This window comes from Salvelinus alpinus, chromosome 5 (assembly GCF_045679555.1).
Source record: "Salvelinus alpinus chromosome 5, SLU_Salpinus.1, whole genome shotgun sequence".
Taxonomy (NCBI): Eukaryota; Metazoa; Chordata; class Actinopteri; order Salmoniformes; family Salmonidae; genus Salvelinus; species Salvelinus alpinus.
In genome coordinates this window covers 82,625,123-82,649,680 of record NC_092090.1, presented here as the reverse complement: position 1 = coordinate 82,649,680, position 24,558 = coordinate 82,625,123, and the positions used below count along the sequence as shown (strand labels likewise).

The 24,558-nt window shown below is 41.0% G+C and overlaps 2 protein-coding genes across 6 annotated transcripts; one reads left to right on the top strand and one right to left on the bottom strand.

Annotated features, from left to right (window-relative positions):
* Positions 1 to 272: 272 nt before the first annotated feature.
* Positions 273 to 10,082, top strand: LOC139577039 (flavin reductase (NADPH)-like). Of its 2 annotated transcripts, none has more exons than XM_071403764.1 (5): positions 273 to 376; positions 2,320 to 2,475; positions 2,643 to 2,844; positions 3,116 to 3,280; positions 7,556 to 10,082. In XM_071403764.1, exons 1-5 carry the CDS (start codon positions 344 to 346, stop codon positions 7,717 to 7,719), a joined length of 720 nt encoding a protein of 239 aa, XP_071259865.1. In that variant the 5' UTR covers positions 273 to 343; the 3' UTR covers positions 7,720 to 10,082. The 2 variants fall into 2 exon arrangements, with proteins under 2 accessions (XP_071259865.1, XP_071259864.1); XM_071403763.1 differs by lacking the exon at positions 273 to 376 and adding an exon at positions 400 to 537.
* Positions 10,083 to 10,469: 387 nt separating this feature from the next.
* On the bottom strand, positions 10,470 to 23,811 carry LOC139577036 (long-chain-fatty-acid--CoA ligase ACSBG2-like). Of its 4 annotated transcripts, none has more exons than XM_071403757.1 (16): positions 23,663 to 23,811; positions 22,868 to 22,983; positions 21,600 to 21,674; positions 21,167 to 21,435; positions 20,274 to 20,578; positions 19,660 to 19,748; positions 19,338 to 19,458; positions 19,003 to 19,083; positions 18,490 to 18,639; positions 16,081 to 16,248; positions 15,718 to 15,899; positions 15,238 to 15,471; positions 14,816 to 15,033; positions 13,018 to 13,157; positions 12,562 to 12,805; positions 10,470 to 12,059 (listed from the first exon to the last, which is right to left on the bottom strand). In XM_071403757.1, exons 3-16 carry the CDS (start codon positions 21,662 to 21,664, stop codon positions 11,974 to 11,976), a joined length of 2,352 nt encoding a protein of 783 aa, XP_071259858.1. In that variant the 5' UTR covers positions 21,665 to 21,674; positions 22,868 to 22,983; positions 23,663 to 23,811; the 3' UTR covers positions 10,470 to 11,973. The 4 variants fall into 4 exon arrangements, with proteins under 4 accessions (XP_071259858.1, XP_071259860.1, XP_071259857.1 ...); XM_071403759.1 differs by having other exon boundaries at positions 22,868 to 22,948; XM_071403756.1 differs by lacking the exon at positions 22,868 to 22,983 and having other exon boundaries at positions 23,663 to 23,810.
* Positions 23,812 to 24,558: the final 747 nt, after the last annotated feature.

Here is a 24,558-nt window from a genome sequence, read left to right as displayed (position 1 = left end):
TACAAACCGTTCTTCAACGTAGCAAACGTTCAAGCGAACTGAACGCACATCCGGTCTCAGAGCAAAAAAGTTTCATTATAAGTTTCTCATAAAAATGCCTTTTTCGTTAAGCCTACAGCAAAACAATGCTTCATAAGAAAGAAATAATTGTGACTGTGATTAGAAAAAGTAACATTGACTATATCGTGATGTGCTCAATCAAAAGACGAAACAATGTGAAACATTGCAGATCTTGAGCAAGAGTCTTTCTTTTTCCCAACGCAGTTGAGCCAAAACCACGCCCCGTTATTCAGAGAGGCGTTCTACTACGCTCCCATTGGCTAGCTAGCGTTGTCTCACTCACATGCGATCAGCGCAGAGACAGTGGCCTTCCAAGGTAAGGATGGAAACTGGAAAGTGTAAATTAACAATTAGTTGCCAACCGTAATGCAGGCCTATTATTATCATGTTTGGTAACATTTTCCCATGTATTTATTTTAAGAGTTTCAATGAGTTGTAAAAATGTCTCAGAACTCTGCTGAATTCCCTCAATTGAAGGTCAGTTAAGTTTAGCTAGGCTACTTAACGTTACTAGCTCGGTATTTTAATTAGGTATATTATCATGAGTAGTCTATTATCAGGTAAAAGCATATGCTTATTATTCATCATTTCTCAAATATTTATTAGCTAATAATTCAGTCGAATACGCTATGCTACAGCCATTGAATCTGTCTTTGAGCGTTAAGGGACGTTAATGGCTGGCTCTGTCCACAACATTATGTTATTTTATTTTTCAATCTTGAAATACAAGGGCAAACGTTATTAATAAGTGACTGAAATTTCGCGCTACGTGATATTCACTTCCGGACTTGGAGAGCGCTCAAAGCGTTGTAGATCGCTCCTCTGAATAATGGGGCGTGGTTTGGCTTAACTGAGTTGGGGAAAATAATTACACAACACAACTTGGTTGTATGATGCCCTTTAATACATAAGCTTTTACATTACTGTTGGAGCAAACTGATTTTTTGATCGCATTTGTGAGTCAATTACCCTACATGGTTAGCCATGTTGCTATGCATGAACCATTCGGAGTATTGTAGATTGTCCAGGTATAGCCTAACAGTTTACAAACCTTGTGTAATTTGGTCATCACCAAGGGATAGGACATGGGAAATTCAATCAAGTTTGATGCAAAACATGAGTTATGAAATGAAACATGTCATCTGTATATAAGATTATTCCTATGCAGTGTAGCCAGAGTCTGTAGGTTCTTTTCAGTGCATGTGATGCCTATCAGATAAAATAAAATACATCTTCTGGCATTTTCTAATTTCTTGGTTTGATTTTCATAATGCTGCCTTTTATATTCCTTGCGTTAGCTTACTGTCCATTATCATTTCACAGTTGCAGAAATAATCATTTTCAGATGGATACAACACAGACAGTGTGATCAGACCTCGTGCCACACAGTCAAATTTCCCCCTAGATTAATCCTGGTTTAATTCTGTCTACTGAAGGCCCTTACAGGCAAACGCAGGAGGCAGTCTATAAAAGTAATGAACAATCAATTAATGTTTTCTCAGTATTGCCCTTTGAATTTCAACAGTTCATAATCAAAATCCAAGTTCACTTTTCAGATAACTAATCGGGGGTTTTCCTCACTGAAAATGTATCATATTTCATTATGATCAGCTTTGTTATGGCTCTCTATAAGGCTGTTTGTTATGCCCATTATGAAACGAGATGCAGTTGGCTGTGGTGACATTGGGGTGGGTTGGTTTGTTAGTGGAATAATGAAGGGGTACACACTGCCATCTACTGTGTAAATAGACCTCTTGTAAATGTCCATTCAATGCACACAGGTCATGTCCTTTTTTGGCCTTTCTAGTATGTGTCTGAAACATTTATAATTGAACCATCCAATTAACACGTTATGAATCTAAATCCTAAAGGCTATTATGGGTTAAACGTACCAAACTATGAAAATGTATGCACTCACTACTGTTAAGTCGCTCTGGATAAGAGCGTCTGCTAAATGACTTAAATGCAAATGGACATTTGTTGTAATAGAAGAATAAGAACTAATACATTTTAAGTTGATTATGTTTCAAGCAGTTATGAAAATGTGGGTGTTGCTACACAGTCTATTCACGTGATAAGTCGTGCTACGCCCACTGCACACCCTTGCTTGTAAACTTGTACTGTTGTAAATGTGAGTTCATGATTTTGTAACTTATCATCGTCGGGATTTCTGTTTACAGAAAAGTATCTGTCTATGGTTTGATTGACCCTCTGACTGTGAATGATTATATTTCATACATTATATTTATTTTATTTTAGAGTGTATTTCCGAGTGTCAAGATGAAGATAGCTGTGCTTGGAGCCACTGGACAGACGGGACAGTATCTGGTGAACCAAGCTCTTCAGCAGGGACACGCTGTCACTGCCATTGTCAGGAACCCAGGGAAATTGACAGTGCAACATGAGAAATTAAAGGTAAATAATGTAATATCTTGTCTGAGCACAAATTGTATGTCTTTTTACATTTCCTCTGTAAGGTACGCAGCAGCAATGTTTTTTATAGAGGCTTTATGAAGTGTGAACCTTACACCAGGCCTGAGATAGCCTATACCATAAAACTGCTATTTTCTCTGTTCTGTCAGGTGGTTGAGGGCAATATCTTCTCAGAAGACAGCCTTAAACTTCACTTCCAAGGACAAGATGCAGTTATATCCTGCCTGGGGTTCCCTGCATCCTTTCTCTCCGGAGTCACTGGATACACCTTGTCTATGAGGGCTGCAGTAAATGCCATGAGAGAGGCCAAAGTGAACCGCATTATCACCATGACTTCATGGTACACTGACCGTAAGTAAAGTAAAATATGACTGATTACATTTGAGAACAACTTGAGAATGTGTTCTCAGTCAACTTACCTGGTAACTTACTTACTTAGGCCTCAATCCACCAAGGGATGAATAGAGCCTCTCTAACCTGGTAAAATAAGGGTTAAATAAACAATGCCATGACTGTATTTTGTCAGTGATCATGTTGCCTTTTTAATGTACAAAGTCAGTTGCGTGTTTTTATCATTGTGAAACAGCATTCCCTTATCTTCTTCTCATTTTCATCCCCATAGCTAACTCTGGCACACAGTCATCTTACCTCATCCGCTTCCTGCTGCTGCCAATGATCCGAAGTGTCCTTAGCAATATGTTTGAGATGGAGCACTTTCTGAAGAAGACACAGGATGTTAACTGGACAGTTGTCAGGCCGCCGGGTCTCAAGAATTTACCTGCCACAGGTAAGACAGACGAATAGGGTCTAGTTTAGATACACTATATATATATATATATATATATATATATATATATATATATATATATATATATATATATACAAATGTATGTGGACAACCCTTCAAATTATTCGATTTGGCTATTTCAGCCACACCCGTTGCTGACAGGTGTATAAAATCGAGCACACAGCCATGCAATCTCCATAGACAAACATTGGCAGTAGAATAGCCTTACTGAAGAGCTCGGTGACTTTCAACGTGGCACCGTCATAGCATGCCACCTTTCCAACAAGTCAGTTTGTCAAATTTCTGCCTTGCTAAAGCTGCACCGGTCAACTGTAAGTGCTGTCATTGTGAAGTGGAAAATTCTAGGAGCAACAACAGCTCAGCCGCGAACTGGTTTGCCACACAAGCTCACAGAACGGGACCGCCGAGTGCTGAAGCACATAGCGTGTAAAAATCATCTGTCCTCGGTTGCAACACTCACTACCGAGTTCCAAATTGCCTTTGGAAGCGACGTCAGCACAAAAACTGTTCGTCGGGAGCTTCATGAAATGGGTTTCCATAGCCAAGCAGCCACACACAAGCCTAAGATCACCATGTGCAATGCCAAGCATTGGAAAGAGTGGTGTAAAGCTTCTCTGGAGTGATGAATCATGTTTCACCGTGTGGCAGTCCGATGGCGAATCTGGGTTTGGCGGATGCCAGGAGAACGTTACCTGCCCCAATGCATAGTGCCAACTGTAAAGTTTGGTGGAGGAGGAATAATGGTCTGGGGCTGTTTTCCATGGTTCGGGCTAGGGCCCTTAGTTCCAGTGAAGGGAAATCTTAACGCTACAGCATACAATGGAATTCTAGACGATTCTGTGCTTCCAACTTTGTGGCAACAGTTTGGGGAAGGCCCTTTCCTGTTTCAGCATGACATTGCCCCCATGCACAAAGCGAGGTCCATACAAAAATAGTTTGTCGAGGTCAGTGTGCAAAAACTTGACTGGCCTGCACAGAGCCCTGACCTCAACTCCATCGAACACCTTTATGATGAATTGGAATGCAGACTGTGAGCCAGACCTAATTGCCCTACATCAGTGCCCGACCTCACTAATGTTCTTGTGGCTGAATGGAAGCAAGTCCCTACAGCAATGTTCCAACATCTAGTGGAAAGCCTTCCCAGAAGAGTGGAGGCTGTTATAGCAGCAACTCCATATTAATGCCCATGATTTTGGAATAAGATGTTCGATGAGCAGGTGTCCACATACACCTGCTCACAATGTAGTGTATACTGTATTCTGGAGCTGGGTTAAAGGCCAAGTGCAGTCAAAAACATGATTTTTCTGTGTTTTATATTTCCACACAATGAGGTTGGAATAATACTGTGAAATTGTGAAAATGATCATAATGCCCTTTCAGTATAAGAGCTGTTTGAAAAGACTGTTGTGGTGGGATGGAGTTTTGGCCTGCCATGTGATATCAGTAGGTAATAAATTAGTAAAATGAGTCAATTGAGTTTTGGCCTGCCTGGTGACTTCAGTAGGCAGTAAATTATTAAATAGACCAATAAGAAAGAGAGTTCCAAACCTCTTTGCCAATATCAGCTAGTTTTCTGTTTTCCCCTCCCCACTCAGAACACTCTGACAGTCCCAGCAAAATTCTTGCTTGAGAAATTGCTCTTTTTGACCATTTTAATTGAAAAGAATCACAGTAAGGTGCTTAATTGTTACCAAGAAATTATTTGACATTGAGATGAAAACTGTTGCATTGCACCTTTAAAAGATTGTTCTAAAAGACTCCAACATTTTCATTGTTACAGGATTAATTTTGTCATACAGTATGCATGTTTCTAATATATTGACTTACAGTAATCACGTAAGTCATCACGTAAGAATGAACCACTTTCAGGTTCAGCAGTAACCCTCCCTGGCTAGCTTTTTACACTCGTACCCATATACAGGTTGAAAATGGCATTTGTACACTGATAAGATGATAATCTTGTTTATCCTGTACGTGCTGCCCCTCGGGCGCTTCATCAGCTGGCATGGAATCTCATTCCACTGCTATCCTGATGACACTCAGCTGCATATAAAAACTGCTCCAAGTCCCTCTGATGCATGTGCCCATCTGAACACCTGCCTTGAGGAGATAAAGGCATGGGCGATGCAAAACATCCTTCAACTGAACAGCAGCAAAACTGAGGCCCTACCTGTTGGCACCCCCTACCAGGTCCAGCACTCACCAATAACAGACCTCACCATTGTAGGACAGAACATCACTCTCTCCCCCTCAGTTTCCAATCTGGATGTAAAGCTTGATAGCTCCCTGAACTTTGACAGCCACATCAAACAACTGTGTAAATCGTCATTCTATCACCTCAAGAACTTTGCCAAACTCCGTCCCACCCTCACTCAGTATGATGCAGAGAAGCTCGTCCATGCCTTTATTTCCTCAAGGCTGGACTACTGCAACACACTCTTCATCGGGATCCCAGGCAGGAGTCTCCAGAAGCTCCAATACATCCTGAACAGCGCTGCCAGGATCCTGATGAGAGTGCGGAAACACCATCACATCACCCCCATCCTAGCATCTCTGCACTAGCTCCCTGTCTCATTCTGGATTGTATTCAAAACACTCCTGCTGACTTTCCAGTGTATTCACGAAAACTGCTCTCCCTCCATAACCCCTATCAAGCGATAGCTGAGCTGTGCTCTTTAGGGGATCGGGCATTCAGCTCGACTGCCCCCAGCCTCTGGAATGCCCTCCCTGACCACCTGAAGGCACCAGACTCTGGGCTCATTTAAAACAGGACTAAAGACCTTTCTCTTTAGGAAGGCTTTCTGTTGATAGCTGTGCTCCTTGGACAGTTGCCCTGTCTAGTTATGTCCATTATTATTACATTTTTTTACAATTTGTTTTTTATCTTTTATTTTTTGCACTTTGAGACTATTCTATATAATGAAAAGCACTTTACAAAATACATGATTATTATTATTATAAGCACCTAAATTGGAATGCAGTTGCTATGCTGTACATGATGTCAGAGCTGACGGTCTCTGCTTCACAGCGCAGTATTGGTTTTGACTGACAGCGGTTCTGAACTTGAGCACTGTGCAGGGCAGAAGTTGCCCCCATCCCTTTTGCAAATGTTTTGTTTTCTGAGTGAAGGAAAATAAATAAAGAGGACTCAATGTATTTTTGAAAAATGAGACATTGAAGATTATAATAAATACCGCTTTGATGTCATAAAAGCAAGCCAATGTGTCAACGTTTATGAGCACTATGCTTGATGTACAGTTACAAGATGACATGGCGTATTACCCTGAATTGTTCTGAACAGAAGGAGCCTATGTTTGTTGTATTGTGAAGAAATTTGGCAGGGAACACGCATCTGAATGCAGTTGTGACTCTATCCTATGCGGACCACCTCTGAATTGCCTCGTGAAAGCCTACTACTGTAAGATTGTATTTTGTAACTTAGCTAGCCGTGTTGGCAATAGAACACACTTTCAAATGATGCCCACCTGACTCAGATTGCGATTTATAATGGACCGTTTCTGGAATGCGTAAACAACAAGAGTAATTGTGTGATGGCGGGGATGCAGAGCTCTGTTCCAAACAAAACAATTACAAGTGTGCTTGCTCTAGTTCCTCAACAGCACAGCTATGGGAGTTCAAAATAGCACCTTATAGTTGAAGACTCTTCTTTGAGTCATAAAAGTACATTGAAATTACACAGGAACTGTGCACACTTTAGAGAGGTGTGTGGCCACTTGGAGACACCAGTTAGACCTCTCACTCAAACCCTTGTCATTGTTTAGTCTTATGTTGCACCTACCCCAAATTACCATGAATATTGTTATGTTACTGAATGTATCCAGAGTATTTTCAGATTTGGTTGATCAACAAATGCGGCACCAAGTACAGTAAATGTAAAATGCACATAAAATCAGCAATGTAATGTTTGGACTCGATGTCTGTCTTGTGTCAGATTAGCTGTTTTGTCCTCATTTTAGGACAATGATTTTCCCATAGTCTCCAAACGTTTCCCTTTTGATTGCTACCATGGTTATGTATAAGCTTTCCATATTTCTTCTGTAAGAAACATTTCAATTTAGATCTATCCATATAGGCCAATTCCCACGAGTGTAAGGGTTTAACTTAGGGTCATAGTTCTGCTACTACCACAAGTCCCTGCACTTTTCTCAGAAGACTTAGTGAAATGGACCTCTTATCCAATCATAATGATGATGCAAACAAATGGGTCTCTATTTACTTAGTTCTTTTCACCAGGTAAAGAGTTCCTTACCCACGAGGGCTACTTTGTTCCTGACTCCAATGGCCTGCCTGTAGGAAGTGCTGTAGGAAGGGGTGATGTGGCTCGTTTCATGCTCTTCCTCCTCAACACCGATGTCTGGTTCAACAAAGCGGTTGCCATCACAACCAAAAATGAATGAAATGCTATCAATGTTCTGTTTGTTTCAGCCTTTAATTGTAATATTGTTTACCATCTTGTGCTATTTTCATTATTGTGAATATTTTATGAAATGTATTTCTGCTGGGTTGAGCAAAATGTGTCAATATCTTTATTCCATTTATGATATGGAGTTTGTTACCCAATAAAGACAAGCTATATTTTTGTGGCTTGGCATGAAGCAAACATTTAAAATGGTAGAAAAAGTAATTGAAGGTCTAGGGACTCTTTGAAAAAGAAATTACATAATTTTCAAGTATTTTGCACAATTACAGTGCATTCAGGAAGTATTGAGACCCCTTGACTATTTCCACATTTTGTTACGTTACAGCCTTATTCTAAAGTGGATTATATAGTTTTCCCCCTCTGCAATCTACACACAATACCCCCCATAATGACAAATCAAAAATAGGTTTTTAGACATTTTTGCAAATGTATAATTTAAAAAAACTTAAATATCACATTTACATAGGTATCCAGACCCTTTACTAAGTACTTTGTTAAGGCACCAATTACAGCCTCAAGTCTTCCGGGGTATGACTCTACAAGCTTGGCACACCTGTTTCTCCCATTCTTCTGTGCAGATCCTCTCAAGCTCTGTCAGGTTGGATGGGGAGTGTCACTGCACAGCTATTTTCAGGTCTCTCCAGAGATGTTCGATCGGGTTCAAGACCGGGCTCTGGCTGGGCCACTCAAGGACATTCCGAGACTTGTCCCGAAGCCAATCTTGTGTTGTCTTGGCTGTGTGCTTAGGGTCGTTGTCCTGTTGGAAGGTGAATTTTCACCCAGTCTGAGGTCCTGAGCACTCTGGAGCGGGTCTTCATCAAGAACCTGTCTGTACTTTGCTCCGTTCATCTTTCCCTCGATCCTGACTAGTCTCCCAGTCCCTGCCGCTGAAAAACATCCCCATAGTATGATGCTGCCACCACCATGCTTCACCATACGGGATGGTGCCAGGTTTCCTCCAGACGTGACACTAGGCATTCAGGCAAAATAATTCAATATTGGTTTCATCAGACCAGAGAATCTTGTTTCTCATGGTCTGAGAGTCTTTAGGTGTCTTTTGGCAAACTCCAAGTGGGCTGTCATGTGCCTTTTACTGAGGAGTGGCTTCCGTCTGGCCACTCTACCATAAAGTGCTGATTGGTGGAGTGCTGCAGAGATGGTTGTCCTTCTGGAAGTTCTCCCATCTCCATAGGGGAGCTCTGTCAGAGTGACCTTCGGGTTCTTGCTCACCTCCCTGACCAAGGCCCTTCTACCCCGATTGCTCAGTTTGGCCAGGCGGCCAGCTCTAGGAAGAGTCTTGGTGGTTCCAAACTTCTTCCATTTAAGAATGATTGAGGCCACTGTTCTTGGGAACCTTCAATGCTGCAGACATTTTTTGGTACCCTTACCCAGATCTGTGCCTCGACACAATCCTGTCTCGGAGTTCTACAGACAATTCCTTCGACCTCATGTCTTGGTTTTTGCTCTGACATGCACTTTCAACTGTGGGACCTTATATAGATAGGTGTATGCCTTTACAAATCATGTCCAATTAATTGAATTTACCACAAGTGGACTCCAATCAACTGTAGAAACATCTCAAGGATGATCAATGGAAACAGGATGCACCTGAGCTCAATTTCAAGTCTCATAACAAAGGGTCTAAATACTTATATAAATAAGGTATGTTTTTTATATTTAATAATTTAGCTAGAATTTCAAAAAAACTGTTTTTGCTTTGTCAAGGGGATTCTGTGTAGATTGATGAGGGGGAAAATGTATTTTATCAATTTTAGAATAAAGCTGTCTGGGGTCGCAATACTTTCCCGAATGCGCTGTATGTTCATGGTAAATCTGCACTGTGAAGGTGTTGTCAAAAATTATTGTTACCACATGGGGGCATTACCGTATCATAAACTGTCATCATTACCGTGAGGATACAACTTTTTGGACTCACTTGATATGGTGTAAAATAGCATATTTTCCATTTTGTAGTTGTTCATCATTAATGCTAGTCAGATATTATTGATTAATTGAATACTGTAATACGTTAACACATTTTGAACATAATTAACAAATGTTTGCCCAGGTAGGTCAGCATTCTGCGTGTAGGTGTGTAATTGACCAAAGGTTCCTGGTGCAGGTGTGAATATCGGTCAGTAAGGAGCTCACTGTTCTGTCAAAGGATCATTTGATTGACCCATTACATAAAATCATAAATTGTTGGGGAGATTTGGCTTATATTCAACCTCAGAGAGAAGTCAGTTGCCTATCTTGCTGTAAGCCCCTATGGGATTTAACTTTGTGCAATCAGTATGCAGCCATCAGCAACCTTTCCCCACTAATAAATTGTGAAATGACTTTGACCTGTCTTTGATTGACCAATTTGTCTGTTGAAATTCTGTTTGACAATTGGCCAAATTCTCTTTGTCCTGCAGTAGCCTTGAAGCCTTGTAAACTAGAAGGACACTGCGCTGAAACCAAACGTGAGAGCAGCAGTCAGTCTGGTTGACCAAGCTAATGGCCTGGAAGGCTTTGAGATGACATTCTTCCCAATCACAACTGACCACTACTGTCTGTCACCCACACTACTGACAGTCCTTGACACTTCTGTGAAGATCTGAAAGGCCTGGATATGTGTAAACAGTATGCCAGAAACCAGATGGAGCTAGTACTGTACCTACTGTATAGGACTCACCTAGTCAATCTTGTTAAATATTTGAGGGGAAATTATAAAGGGGCATGATGTCAGTTGAACTTGTATTTTATTGAACCTTTATTTAACTAGGCAAGTCAGTTAAGAACAAATTCTTATTTACAATGACGCCCTACCAAAAGGGAAAAGGCCTCCTGCTTGGGAAGGGGTCTGGGATGAAAAATTAAAAGGTAGGACAAAACACACATCACAACAAGAGAGACACCACAACACTACATAAAGAGAGACCTAAGACAAAAAAGAGAGACCTAAGACAACAACACAGCATGGTAGCAAAACTAGGGATAATTCAATGGTAATTCTAGTATTATAAAAATTTAAAGGACACCTATTTGTGTGGAACCTCCACGCTTATGGCTTCAGTTACCATAATTACAAACTTTACAGTGGGCTCCTGTAGTTTGGTGACATCAGTAGGTTTTGATACAGTACTTCAGGAGGACCAACCACACTGGTACTCAGTGTCACTGTAATACATCACTTTTCCACAACACCTCATGGTGGGGTATGTATCCCAGTTTGTAATACATAGCATTATAAGACCACTGTCCAGGGAGTTCCCCATCAACCGAATAGGCTCTTGCCTAATTTACTCAGGATGGAGGTTTCAATAATTAAGGGGTCACCTGTAAAAGACAAGTAGCAGACATTCGTAGGAAATCTATAAGAACATACAGTACGTATCTAGTTCAGCATGAGCTATCTCAGCAGAACCTCTTGTCAAATGGTTTCTATGACGTCATACAGTAGCTGTCACATCACAGGCACCGTCCTCTGATGAGGAAATTCATAATTGCTGTTCAAATGAAACAACAAAGACGGTGCGTGTGAGATACTACCAACGTGATGTTTTTTGGGGGGGGTCCAGAACAGTTTGTTTGCTTTTTGCTTTTATTGATCATGTTCATTTAACACATAAAAATAAACATTTTAATATTGATTATAATGTACATGGGAAATAATTGGCTAAAATAAAATGAAAACATTACAGTGTATCATCCAAATATTGATGGAATCACTTGACAAACATTACATTAATGATACAATGATTTTGTTTTGAGGCATTCTCCTTTACTTGAAGTGGGTACAGTATAGCATTGCTAAATTTAGATTCTCCTTGGTATCTCCTTAGATTCTCCTGACACATTTTGAGAGTGGTTTTTGCAAACATGTTCATATATTTAACAAATAATAAACTAAAAAGCCTATGATAGTGATATGATAAACTATTGCCATGGTTGCAATAATAGTTCATTTTTGCAGTGTAGCTTACAAGAAGCACAAAATGCTTTTACAGTTGTGGACACTAGATTTGGCAATGATGATTATAAGGTTTATTTACAAAAAAAGTGCAAATATCAATGCTGTGAAATCTTATGTACATTAAAACAGCTTAAATATTGATATGGAGCAGATACCAATGGAATAATTCTCTAGTTACTGGAAAACGAGACACATTCAAATGTCTACAGATGCATTTAATAGTCCATTAACTACAGTCCTCAAGTGTTCTCTAGTCCATGTTGAGTTCCTCTGTTATTCTTGTGCCATTCCATAAATCTTGTTGATTTTCTCCTGGAACATTTTGACAACAACCCCCCTCTTTAGCTTCATGGTAGGTCCTGGAGAAAAGATAGACAAAACAATGGATATTCAATCAGACTTACTGTGCTCTCAAAAAGACTGTACTCTCTTTCCCGTGCTTCTTCAATCACAACATTTGACCTACTTAACAGCTTGGAAGACAGATTATGCAATGGTATCTACAGGAATGTTGTTTGGTATAAACCAGTCACAAGACTGCCTCGTCAGATACAATACACGATAAACATTACTGGCAAAACACTTCTTTCTCTCTAAGGGTTCTTTGTAAAAGTGTGTCAAATTATGAAAAAGCTCATTATCTACAACCTCACAGACTAGCTTTGGTTTAGTTATCTAGCTTTAGTTTAAACTATATTTATTTTAATCCCACAATGAACAAGAAGCACACAAAATCAACTCACTAAGATGAGGAAGAAAATGCAATCCAATACTATTCACTGCTCTCTTCTGTCACATGCTCAAACAGACAGAACCATCCAATAAAAAACAGCAACTGATTTCTCACACTGACTGACTCACCCAGTTCTCCCCCAGATATAGAGAAATCTCTGTCCAAAATGACCCACTTCTGGACCCTCTGGGCATTGGAGGATGCCTTAGCATTAACACGCTCTATGCCCTCCTGGATGGCCTTGTAAATAGCTGGTTCCTTACTGGCTATGATCTCAGAGGCCTTGGTTGCCGTTATGCCACGCTGATGGCAGAACGCCACAGCCTCTGGGGTCAGCTCGTCCGTCGGCTCGCCATTGTCGTCGACTATACACTATGGAGGGAGAGTGGAGTCAAAGGTTAGGAGTGATCCAGGAGTGGTAGTATTTGCTGAACAGAGCAAACATCAAATAGCCTGGTTCCAGATCTGTTCGTGCTGTATAATTATATTCTAATTGCTTAATAATTCAAAAGCGAGAATTCTAAAGCAAGCCAATGACCATAAGAGTTGGCAATACAAGACACATCTAACGTTGGAGGCCTTACTTTGAGCGTGAGCATCATGGAGAGGAATTTCAGCTTGTCTCCGAGCAACATGGCGTTGCTGATGATGGCGATCTCTGCTTTCACTGCATCCTCAATGGGTACAGGTGGGATGTTCTCTCCTCCTGCTGTTATGATCAGCTCTGCAGGACAAGAGATTTCTTTCTGAGGATATTTAGATCATAGGTCTACACAGTGTTCTACTATCAAGAATGGTCCACCACCCAAAGGACATCCAGCCAACATGGCACAACTGTGAGAAGCATTGGAGTCAACATGTGCCAGCCTTCCTATGGAACGACACCTTGTAGAGTCCATGCCCCAGACGAATTCAGGCTGTTTTGAGGGCAAAAGGGGGTGCTCAATATTGGGAAGGTGTTCCTAATGTTTTGTACACTCAGTGTATATTAAATACTATGGTATTCTCCACAAAAAAAACACTGTGGTAAAGTCCACAGTAAGATTTTTAACTATAGTAATACTACAGTATTTCATTTGCATATACCCAACCCATTCCAATCCCCCATATCCCTACTTGTGCCACCCATGAATGACACACCTACATGCAAAGTATAGACCATATATTGTGTTCCCTACAGGTTATAGAAAAGAGCAGAGGCTTTGAATTATCCATTCAGACTCCAGTAATATTTACCTACCTACCAACAGGTTATGGAAAAATTGCTCAAGGAGAAAGCCCCCACTTCTTTGTCAAAGATAATTAAACAAAAAACATTAAATACTAGTAAATACTACAGTAATATCTGCAAAAACACTACAGTAATTGCTATAGTATTGTAATGAAACAGCAGGGAGCAGGTCTCGAACCCTCGACATTCTAGCCCGAGGTCCGGCGCGCTATCGACTGTGCCGCAAAAGCATGCTCGTGCGGCGGAGTCGATTTCCGCGCTTATATACCCAGGGTCGTTACACTACTCCCTCCTTTCAAAGAGCGCGTCCTCGCGCTAGCTTGCGACTCTACGTCTTACAGGAACGCGCTCACCGGCCAAGCACACGCACTGTCGTGGATGCAAGGTCCGATCACTTCTGACACCAATGTAATGAAACAGGCAGGGAGCAGGTCTCGCCTTCTAGCCCGAGGTCCGGCGCGCTATCGACTGTGCCGCAAAAGCATGCTCGTGCGGAAGAGTCGATTTCCGCGCTTAAATACCCAGGGTCGTTACACTGTATAAAATAGTTTTTACTATATTATTCTATAGTAAATTCTATAGTAAACGTTACTACAGTATACTTCCGCAAAAACACTACAGTGAATACTATAGTATACTACAGTCATGTCCGCACTTCTATGTCAAAGATAATGAAACAAAAAAACACTATAGTAAATACTACAGTATTATCTGCAAAAAACACTACTGTAATTACTATAGATATCATATACAATACAGTATTCATACTATAAACTTTACTACATTATACAACAGTATACAAAAACACTAGAGTTAATACTATAGTATAGTATAGTGAATATAGGTGTTCTACTATCAAGAATGGTCCACCACCCAAAGGACTTCCACAAAAACACTCAAGTGAATACTATAGTATATAAATATAGTAATACTACAGTATGTAGAGCATAGTATACTATAGTATTTTTTCTTATGGGGAAGTTAACCTAAGGCACAGACTTAGTATCAAGAGAAGGTACACAAAACTTTACTTTGATCAGTGTCTAGGAGCAACTGCATCCTACTCCCATTGACACCCAGCACTGGTAGCCATGTTGTATAATGGCTACTGTATATACATCTACAAAATAAACTATAAATAAGTACTATACCCTTTATCCTCCCTGTGATGAATAGGAAGTTGTCCTTGTCGTGCCTGCCCAGGTCTCCAGAGTGCAGCCAACCCTCCTGGTCCAGGGCCTCCTCAGTCTTCTCTGGCTCATTCAGGTAGCCCATGAACACATGACGCCCCCAGAAACAGATCTCACCATTCCCATCCTCGTCTGGCTTGTCCAACTTGGTCTGGCAGCCAACCACCACCTTTCCACAGCTGAGGACAACATCATGATATCAATTCTTCATATGGTGAGACCGAAAAGCAAGAAGGATTATTAGATGTCACTTCATATCTGATGGCTTATCAGTATCAATTCATTATTTGCTATTATACAATGATAGCTTTGTCAACTACAAATTAATTAATGTAACTGTCATTACAAATGGCAGTTCACACCCTAGTTTTCCAGTTGCTGACCTCATGATCTTGAAGTTATTCCCCCAGGAGATGGTGTGAGGGCCGGTGCTTTCACTCATCCCATACAGCTCATACAGCGGGAGGCTAAGGCTCATGAAGTACTCCAGAGTCTCCTTAGTGATGGGTGCGGCCCCTGTTAAGCAGTTCTTGCAGCGGTCCAGACCCAAGGCCCAGCGAACTTTCTTAAACACCAGGTTGTTTGACAGCATGAAGCCCCAGGGCACCAGGTTCTCACTGTAATCCACAGAAAACACGGAGGAATACCACACATTGTGGAAAATATTATGGCTGGAATTTAATCTAGTTTAAGATGTAAAAATATTAGTTGGGTGTGAGTGAGGATGCATGTTTTTTCTAATGTTATTGATAAGATCATATCGATGGGTGAAACAACAAGAAAATTATTTGATGCACTGAAAATACACATTCTTTCTGAAGTGTGGGTTTAATGAACAACAAGAACCTGACATAAATCCTTACCCATTCATGGCACTGTAGCTGGCTTGCAATCCGATGGATTTGGCCCAGTCAGCCACTCTTTTCTTCATACCAGAGGACTTGGCACCGATGGCTTTCATCTTCTCCTGCATCTTCTCCCACACACGGGGAACTCCCAGGAAACTTGTGGGGCGCACCTCTTTCAGAGTAGTCCCCAAAGAGCCCTAGGAAATCAGAAAGTTAGCAGTTATCAAGTCATATAAAGTTACCCCAGGCCTACCCTCCTCAACCCAGTCAAAACCAAACCACCAAACCTCAATCAATTCTTGCCTTCGTAAACAGCATTTTGAAAGGAAAGCAATGCACAGCATCATTATCTGTAGTACAACACTCAGAGATTCTGACCTTCAGGGCGTCTGGTTCTGCGAAATACGTTGCCCCTGCAAATCTCATGCAGATCCACATGTCGTTGACCTGGGCAGCTACATGGCTCAGGGGCAGGTAGCTCACCACGCACTCCACACCATGTTGCAGACTTGTCATGGCTCCGACCGCATTTGAAGTCCAGGTGATCTGAGGAGAGAGTCAGATGAGACATTCAACTAATATTATTCCAACCTCCTTTACCACAGAGGAAAACTATAAGCCAGATGTTTTGTTTGTCCTTTACTTGCCGTGAACAATACATGGACAAAACTGTGACACTTTCACATACTGAATCGAGTGTCCAGTGGACCCAGAGCTCCACTATATAGTACATGTAATGTGTCTGAGGGCGTCACCACATTCTGTGAGGACGAAGGAAGAGCAACCTGGATACTGCCGGTACAGTAAATGTACATGTAAATATAGAGCTTTTTCCTCACTAGTCTATTTACAGTGCATTCGGAAAGTATTCAGACCCCTTTCCTTTTTTCAGATTTTGTTACAGCCTTATTCTAAAATTGATTGAATCGTTTTTTTCTCCCTCATCAATCTACACACAATACCCCATAATGACAAAGCAAAAACATTTTTTTTTAGAAATGTTTGAAAATGTATTAAAAATAAAAAACTGAAATATCACATTTACATAAGTATTCAGACCCTTTGTACTTTGTTGAAACACCTTTGGCAGCGATTACAGCCTCAAGTCTTCTTGGGTATGACGCTACAAGCTTGGCAAACCTGTATTTGGGGAGTTTCTCCCATTCTTCTCTGCAGATCCTTTCAAGTTCTGTTAGGAGGCTGGGGAGCGTTGCTGCACAGCTATTTTCAGGTCTCTCCAGAGATGTTCGATTGGGTTCAAGTCCAGGCTCTGGCTGGACCACCCAAGGACATTCAGATACTTTTTATTTAACCTTTATTTAACTAGGCAAGTCACTTAAGAACAAATTCTTATTTACAATGACGGCCTACCCCGGCCAAACCTTAACCCAGACTACGCCGCCCTATGGGAATCCCAATCACGTTCGGTTGTGATACAGCCTGGAATCGAACCAGGGTCTGTAGTGACACCTCTAGCACTGAGATGCAGTGCCTTAGAGCGCTGCGCCACTCGGGAGCCCCACTTGTCCCGAAGCCACTCCTGCGTTGTCTTGGCTGTGTGCTTAGTGTTTTTGTCCTGTTGGAAGATGAACCTTCATCCCAGTCTGAGGTCCTGCGCGCTCTGGAGCAGGTTTTCATCAAAGATCTCACTGTAATTTGCTTCGTTCATCTTTCCCTCGATCCTGACTCGTCTCCAAGTCCCTGCCGCTGAAAAATATCCCCCTGCCACCACCATGCTTCCATCTGGCCACTCTACCATAAAGGCCTGATTGGTGGAGTGCTGCAGAGATGGTTGTCCTTCTGGAAGGTTCTCCCATCTCCACAGTGGAACTCTGGAGCTCTGTCAGCGCAACCATCGGGTTCTTGCTCACCTCCCTGACCAAGGCCCTTCTCCCCCGATGGCTCAGTTTGGCTGGGCGGCCAGCTCTAGGAAGAGTCTTGGTGGTTCCAAACTTCTTCCATTTAAGAATGATGGAGGCCACTGTGTTCTTGGGGACCTTCAATGCTGCAGAATTTTTTTGGTACCCTTCCAAGATCTGTGCCTCAACACAATCCTGACTTGGAGCTCTATAGACAATTCCTTCAACCTCATGGCTTGGTTTTTGCTCTGACATGCACTGTCAACTGTGGGACCATATATAGACAGCTGTGTGCCTTTCCAAATCATGTCCAATCAATTGAATTTACCACAGGTGGACTCCAATGAAGTTGTAGAAACATCTCAAGGATGATCAATGGAAACAAGATGCACCGGAGCTCAATTTCGAGTCTCATAGTAAAGGGTCTGAATACTTATGTAAATGTGATATAAGTTTTTTATTTTTAATACATTTGCAAAAAATTCTAAAAACCTGTTTTCGCTTTGTCATTATGAGGTATTATGTGTAGATTGATGAGGGAAAAAAATATTTTATCAATTTTAGAATAAGGCTGTTTTTTTTATTTTTTTATTTCACCTTTATTTAACCAGGTAGGCTAGTTGAGAACAAGTTCTCATTTGCAACTGCGACCTGGCCAAGATAAAGCATAGCAGTGTGAACAGACAACAACACAGAGTTACACATGGAGTAAACAATAAACAAGTCAATAACATAGTAGGAAAAAAAAAAAAAGGAAAAAAAAGAGAATCTATATACAACGTGTGCAAAAGGCATGAGGAGGTAGGCAATAAATAGGCCATAGGAACGACTGTAACAAAAGCGACTGTAACAAAAATGTAGAAAATGTCAAGGGGTCTGAATATTTTCCGAATGCACTGTACATCATCATGTCATTGACACTACTCACATTGTCATGGCTTAGCATCACCCCTTTGGGGTTGCCTGTGGTTCCAGAGGTGTAGATGAGCGTACAACACTGGTTAGCCCTCTGACTGTCCACCACAGCATCTAGCCGTTCATCAGACACCTCCTCACCCAGCTTCATAAACTCAGCCCACTGTAGGAGGACAGAGGTTGAGTCAGTAACACCTGATTCACAATATAGGGCCAATCCCAACCGTATTGTGTTGGCTTGGATATTTTCTTTTCACATTGTCCTTTCCTGAAAGGTTCCATCAACTATGGTGGATGCGTAGCCAAGCCAGCCCGGTACAGCTCGATTTGGCTCAGTTTGCTTAGTAATGTGAAGGGATTAAGAGTCTCACAGTTACAGTGTGTGACAGGAAATATTGTGTTCTACAATATTATAGGAAATACTGTGTGCTACTAACATTGCTATATCTGTAATGCAAATCAGGAATGTTTTTTTCCCGGCTGGCTATACAAGATATAGATCTTCTTCATTTCAATAGAAACTTACAGTGTACAGGTTTGGCAACTTCTGTTGAAGTTCATCCTTGTACTGAACAATAGCTTTCAAGTGTGGAAGCTGGTCCTTAATCTGAAAGGTATGAACAAAGTAGGGAATTTATAATTAATCATTTTGGCACAAAAACAATAAATATATAAATAGGTTATGTTCACTCGATCTACTTACAAGTACAATTTAGAGTGCAGTATTGGATAAATGTAATTTGAAAATATATTTTTTTCTTCAGAATTATGGTTGTATATTTGCATAATTCTGTGCATAGGTTCTATGGCTTTTGGCAGACACAACCAGGACCACATTATAGTTCAGTTATGGGGTCTCACCTGGAGGATTTTGAGGAGCTGTTTGTGGTTCTCCACCACCAGGACGTTGGCCTCACAGTTGTCTGCCACATACTGACACGCCTCGGGGGAGTTGGTGGTGTATATGCCTGCAGCAAAGCCCCTGGCAGACCACACACGTCAGATCAGACAGCTTTCTTTTTGAGGTGGTTAAGACTGTGATTGCTGTCCTTGGAGTATGTGGGATGAATTAGCCTTCTATGAGAAAGTTGTCTAAGTCTCACAGAATGCAGTATGAACAATAGTGCAGAGTAGTGCATGGTAAGACAGTGCATGCTATATGGAAAATTGTTTTTATTATTACCCAGCCAGGATACAGCCGATGTCTGAGATGAACCACTCGGGAGAGTTAAAGCCCAGAATACCGACGCCATGGTAACGCTCCAGCCCCAACTACAGTAGAGGGGGGAAGAGACAGAGTCCGAAATAAAAATGTTTAATCAATGAGAATGTGGCACACTGCCTCATTTACTGTTGACCTATATGATGCTTTGTAAACTACTCCACTTTATCGCTCTCCGTGACAAGTAACTTTAGCATTGACACACCCAAGTGTTGGTTTTCACCAGCACCATTCTTACAAGGAGACAGAAATGACAATGGGAGAACATTCTTTCTGCTGTGTAAACATTCATAATCCTGTCTCTGGAGTTCAAATTCTAAATAGCCCATAGCCTATTTGAAGATTCAGTGATGTTAACCGATCTGCATTATAGTTCGTATTCTATTAGAATTCACTGGAGCAGTTCAAAAACACCCCTAGGCCTCGAGCCACTGAAAATGCAGAGAACATCCAGGTACAAGTACATCATAACATTAAGCATAGAAAACGTTTTCTATTAAATCTCACGCAAGCATAGACCATAGAGCAACTAAAGAGCACAGACACTCACACAACAACTACATCAATATACAGACCTTGAGGAAGCTCTTGGCCGCCGCTCTGCACTGCTGGTAGTACTCCCTCCAGGTCAGGGTGACCCACTGCCCCTCTTTCTTGGATGCCACCGCGGGCAGGTCTCCATAGATCTTCACCGTCTTTAAGAACATCTGGTGGACAGTCATGGGGGCCTCGGATCCCGGCCCAGTCTCAGCCATCCTCAGCTTAACCGCCTGGTCCCTGGAGGTGCACCAAAGCTGCTCTGCTGTGGCCAGGGACACATCCGACAGCTTCAGGGGCACCGAGGCACCTGTAGTATGGGGACAGCAGGGGCAGCAGTTGCCTGCCATCATTGGTTGTTTATGGAGTAATCTCAGAGATTAGTATTCCCCTTCCCTGTTCCCACAAGAATGTAGTGGAACGCAGGTAGGACCAGAAATCAGGGAGGTATGGCTACGTCTGAGAATCAGACTGGTCCAGCTCTACTCCACCCTCCTTCGCTGTCACAGTGTGAAGCATAAATATTTGGATTTGAAGCTGCCTGTATCAGATTACTATAGAGAATAGAGGAAGTTATGGAATGTCCCTGCCTACGCACCAATCATATTTTAGTGTTGAACATGGCTCTGATTAAATAAAAAGGTTAAAGTTGATTGATCGAAAACAAAAAGAATTACAGGCAAAAAATGTGTCATAGATCAAATAATAATTGACTGTTCATGAGTGTCTGTAAACCTTAAATTATTATGATTTCAGGCACAGTTCTGTCAACCTCTTTAACAAATGTCTTTATAGCTGCTGTATTATGAATTACAAAACATATATCATGTGCCTCTGACAGGTGATAAAACATCTGATCTGCTTCAGTTAGGTTGAGTTAATATCCTATATATAAAAAACTTGTATCCCTACCATGATACGCTGCTATTACCTGAGAGAGGATCCCCTTGAGGTCCCTCTTGTTCAGGGGATCTGGGTAGTTTGGCTGGTGCTTCAGGTATTCTTGATGGCGTTATCACTGCAGGTTCCTCAGCAGCTGTCTCCTGGTTGTCTTTGTCTTCTCCATCAGACTCTGAGTTTGGTTGTGGATGGTCTACTACTCCTCCGTTGATGAGGGGACTGGAGTAGATTTCCTTCTGTTGGAGTTTGGCAACTGGTACTAACTGTTCGGTTTCTCCAAGAGGAATGTCACTCGCACAACTAGAATAAAACACATGAAAATAAAATATACTTTAAATTAATAAACACTCAGTCATTAAATACGGTACCATTATTTGGTAAATATTCAGTAATAATAAAATGTTATTTCAACAGTCCCGACAGAATTAGTCTCCAGCATAGAAGGTTACGATAGGTCCACATACCTCTCAGAACTCTTTTCTACGTCAGGAACCCCATTGGTGACAACGGAATCCTGTTGGTCAGACATCTTGTAATTGCTTAAATAAAAGAGGTCAAATATTGATGTTAGATATGCAAAAACCGCTAGATCATCAAATTAATAAAATCTCTAACTAGGTCGTGCAAAGGCTCCTGATATTCTACTAATTTCAAGAAAATAAGTGTTTCCTCCTGGATCCTTATATGAGTGGGTATTGCAACATGACAGTGTCAGAGGCAGTGTGCCAATGACTGCTTGGTTAGATTGATAAAGAATGGCGAAATTAAGGGGTTTGTGCCAAAAACACATAACAAATTGCAGAGCTTTTTCCAACCTTTAACTTAAATACAGTAGGTTACATCAAGACAGTTGACCAAGAAAGTGATATTGAAAAAGGGTCTGAGACAGCTAAGGGGTGAGCATACATTTATGGTGAAAAAAACGTTTTTGTCTCATCTTGGATAGATCTGTCAAGATTCTGTACAGTAGTTATCTTCATCCACACACATGTGGAAGTTTTGGTTATTACATGTCTTCAAATACAGCATAGGCCCAAAGCATGTATTGAAGTGTATATGAAGTAACATGTTGGGTTACTTGACCATGATACCTCATCATTATCTCTGGCATGAAGTCAATCAGGCTATGATGGACAATTTCAGTGAAATTGTGCCATCTAGTGTTTTTATCTTGAAATTGTGAAGACAATTTAGTTTAGTTTAGCTATGACATTCAGATCATAATGAGACCATGTCTTGAGTACACAATATTGCCAATACGTTTTTAAACATGTCTGGAGAGAAAGACGCGGTTCAAATTCCAAACAAGCAGTTAAAATATTGAGACATAGAGCTTATAACAGTGATTGGAAATTTGAATCTGGTTCATGAGGACATTCCTATAACTATCAACACTTAAAATAGAAAAGGACAGAAGATCTGACCAGATAGATCGGATAACTACGGGCCAAGATTTCTCTAGGGCAAAGTTCATCATAATTGCAAAACGATTGCCTGTGTTATGTGGCAATATAGTAGCCAACTAAACTTTTGCACACAATTATGCAAACATTTCTGCTCACTGACAATTAACTGTAATACATCAATTGGATAGAATCTCTTTGCTTACATCTTAAAAGATTATATATTAAAGATAGCAACTTGACACAAAAAATATACAGTGGTAGCTATGCTCCTACATGTCCATATAAAATATAGAAATATATTTTAGAAATATTTTATAGATGCTCACAGTCTGTGTGTATCTCTCCAACAGCAACAGCCTCAGAGTGACCCAGTTTAGCACGGTTTTGTTTTGGCTTTAACAAGAGGCCTTGTAGCAGGAGACATTAAAGAAGAAGCTTGAGCCTGTTGGCCAAACAATAAAACACGAGGAACCAGCTTGGTTCAGTTTAGTTCGAACATGGTTTTACATTTATGTCCTGAGATGTAGGCTAGGTCATGTTGGTTTGTTTGCTTTGAACACATTTTTGAATATACTGTATATCTCAGGCAACCAATGCTTGAGGCTATTATAGGCTACTGGTCACATGTTTTCACTCTGAACATGCCTTCGCTACTGAGATTCAATGATGAAGGCTACTGTATTGTTACCAGAGGGCAATCTAAAGGTCAAAATCACAGTTACTCTTGGTTTTAATGGTTAGACAAATATATCCAATTATACGTAACTGAACACATCCCAGCATCAGTCAATGCTTTGCTTTAGATACTGACTACCACATTTGTCTTAATACTAAATATTCACAAAGGTTTATAATGCAAGAACTGTTTCAAATTGATTTCACAAACCAAGACAGACAGACAAATGACCCCTGTTCACCACTCTGACATGTGAGCAAGGACTGTAGGAACATGTTGCAAGAGCTGTCTGTGAGTTGTAGATTGAGGTGGTGCTCTGGCACATCAAAAAATAAGCATATTGTGAAAGAGTCCAAGGACACAATAAAAAAGAGATTAACTAATTCCAGAGTAGTAATATTCAGCAGAATACCATTCTATTGAAAAGACAGAGATGATATCCTACCTTGTTCTGAGACCTTGTTCAGACAGGGATAGACAGAGTCAGGTGCTATACGATATCAACTTGGCAGGAGAGTGCAGGGAAAACTTGGTGGGCCTCGATGTGATGTGCACAACATGGGACCCAGGACAGCAGCTGATAAGCCTGTGGAGGTCTTGTACGGGTGACAGTACCGTCCCACTCAGATCCGTCTGCACTCTTACGTAATTTCCCCCACTCAGGTCCGTCTGCACTCTTACGTAATTTCCCCCACACCTACTATGGGTCAAATGCCTAGTTAACGTTCCACCAATAGACTTGAAATAAGGTTCCCATCTGCAGCCATATGTGCTGGAAACTGACAAGGAGGCTGTTTGGGGGTAGCAGACTACATTATAGCATAGGGAACTGAGTTAAGCCAGTGTTGACATTGCTGTGCCTGTTTAAGTGAATGTAAAACACAGTTAAGACAAATTTCATTCACTTTTTTTGTGCATAGAGGACAAATATTTCTGATTCAAAGTATATTCTAAGAATATGACGTAAAACAACCACTTTCGGGTAAGACACTGGTCATTTAGACTGGACCAAAGCAAGTTATCGATTCAGCCCTTATCGGATTTATATCATCAGGATATAACATGAATTGATAAAGCAAGATAACTTCTGAAAGTTTATGAGGAAAGAGGATACTTTGACCCACAATACACAGATCCTTCATCTGTGGAACAAACATTGTGCAACAATACCTTTTGTGCTGTGAAAAACCTCTGCATTGAACATTTTTTAACAAATTAATGTGAACTAAGTTGTGTTCTAAGATTAATAGATATTGCTATTGACATGTATCTCTGGGGGTTAAATTCTGTATCTTAGGTCAAAGTATCATTCTTATTTCATGTATTGAGGGGTGTTTGTGC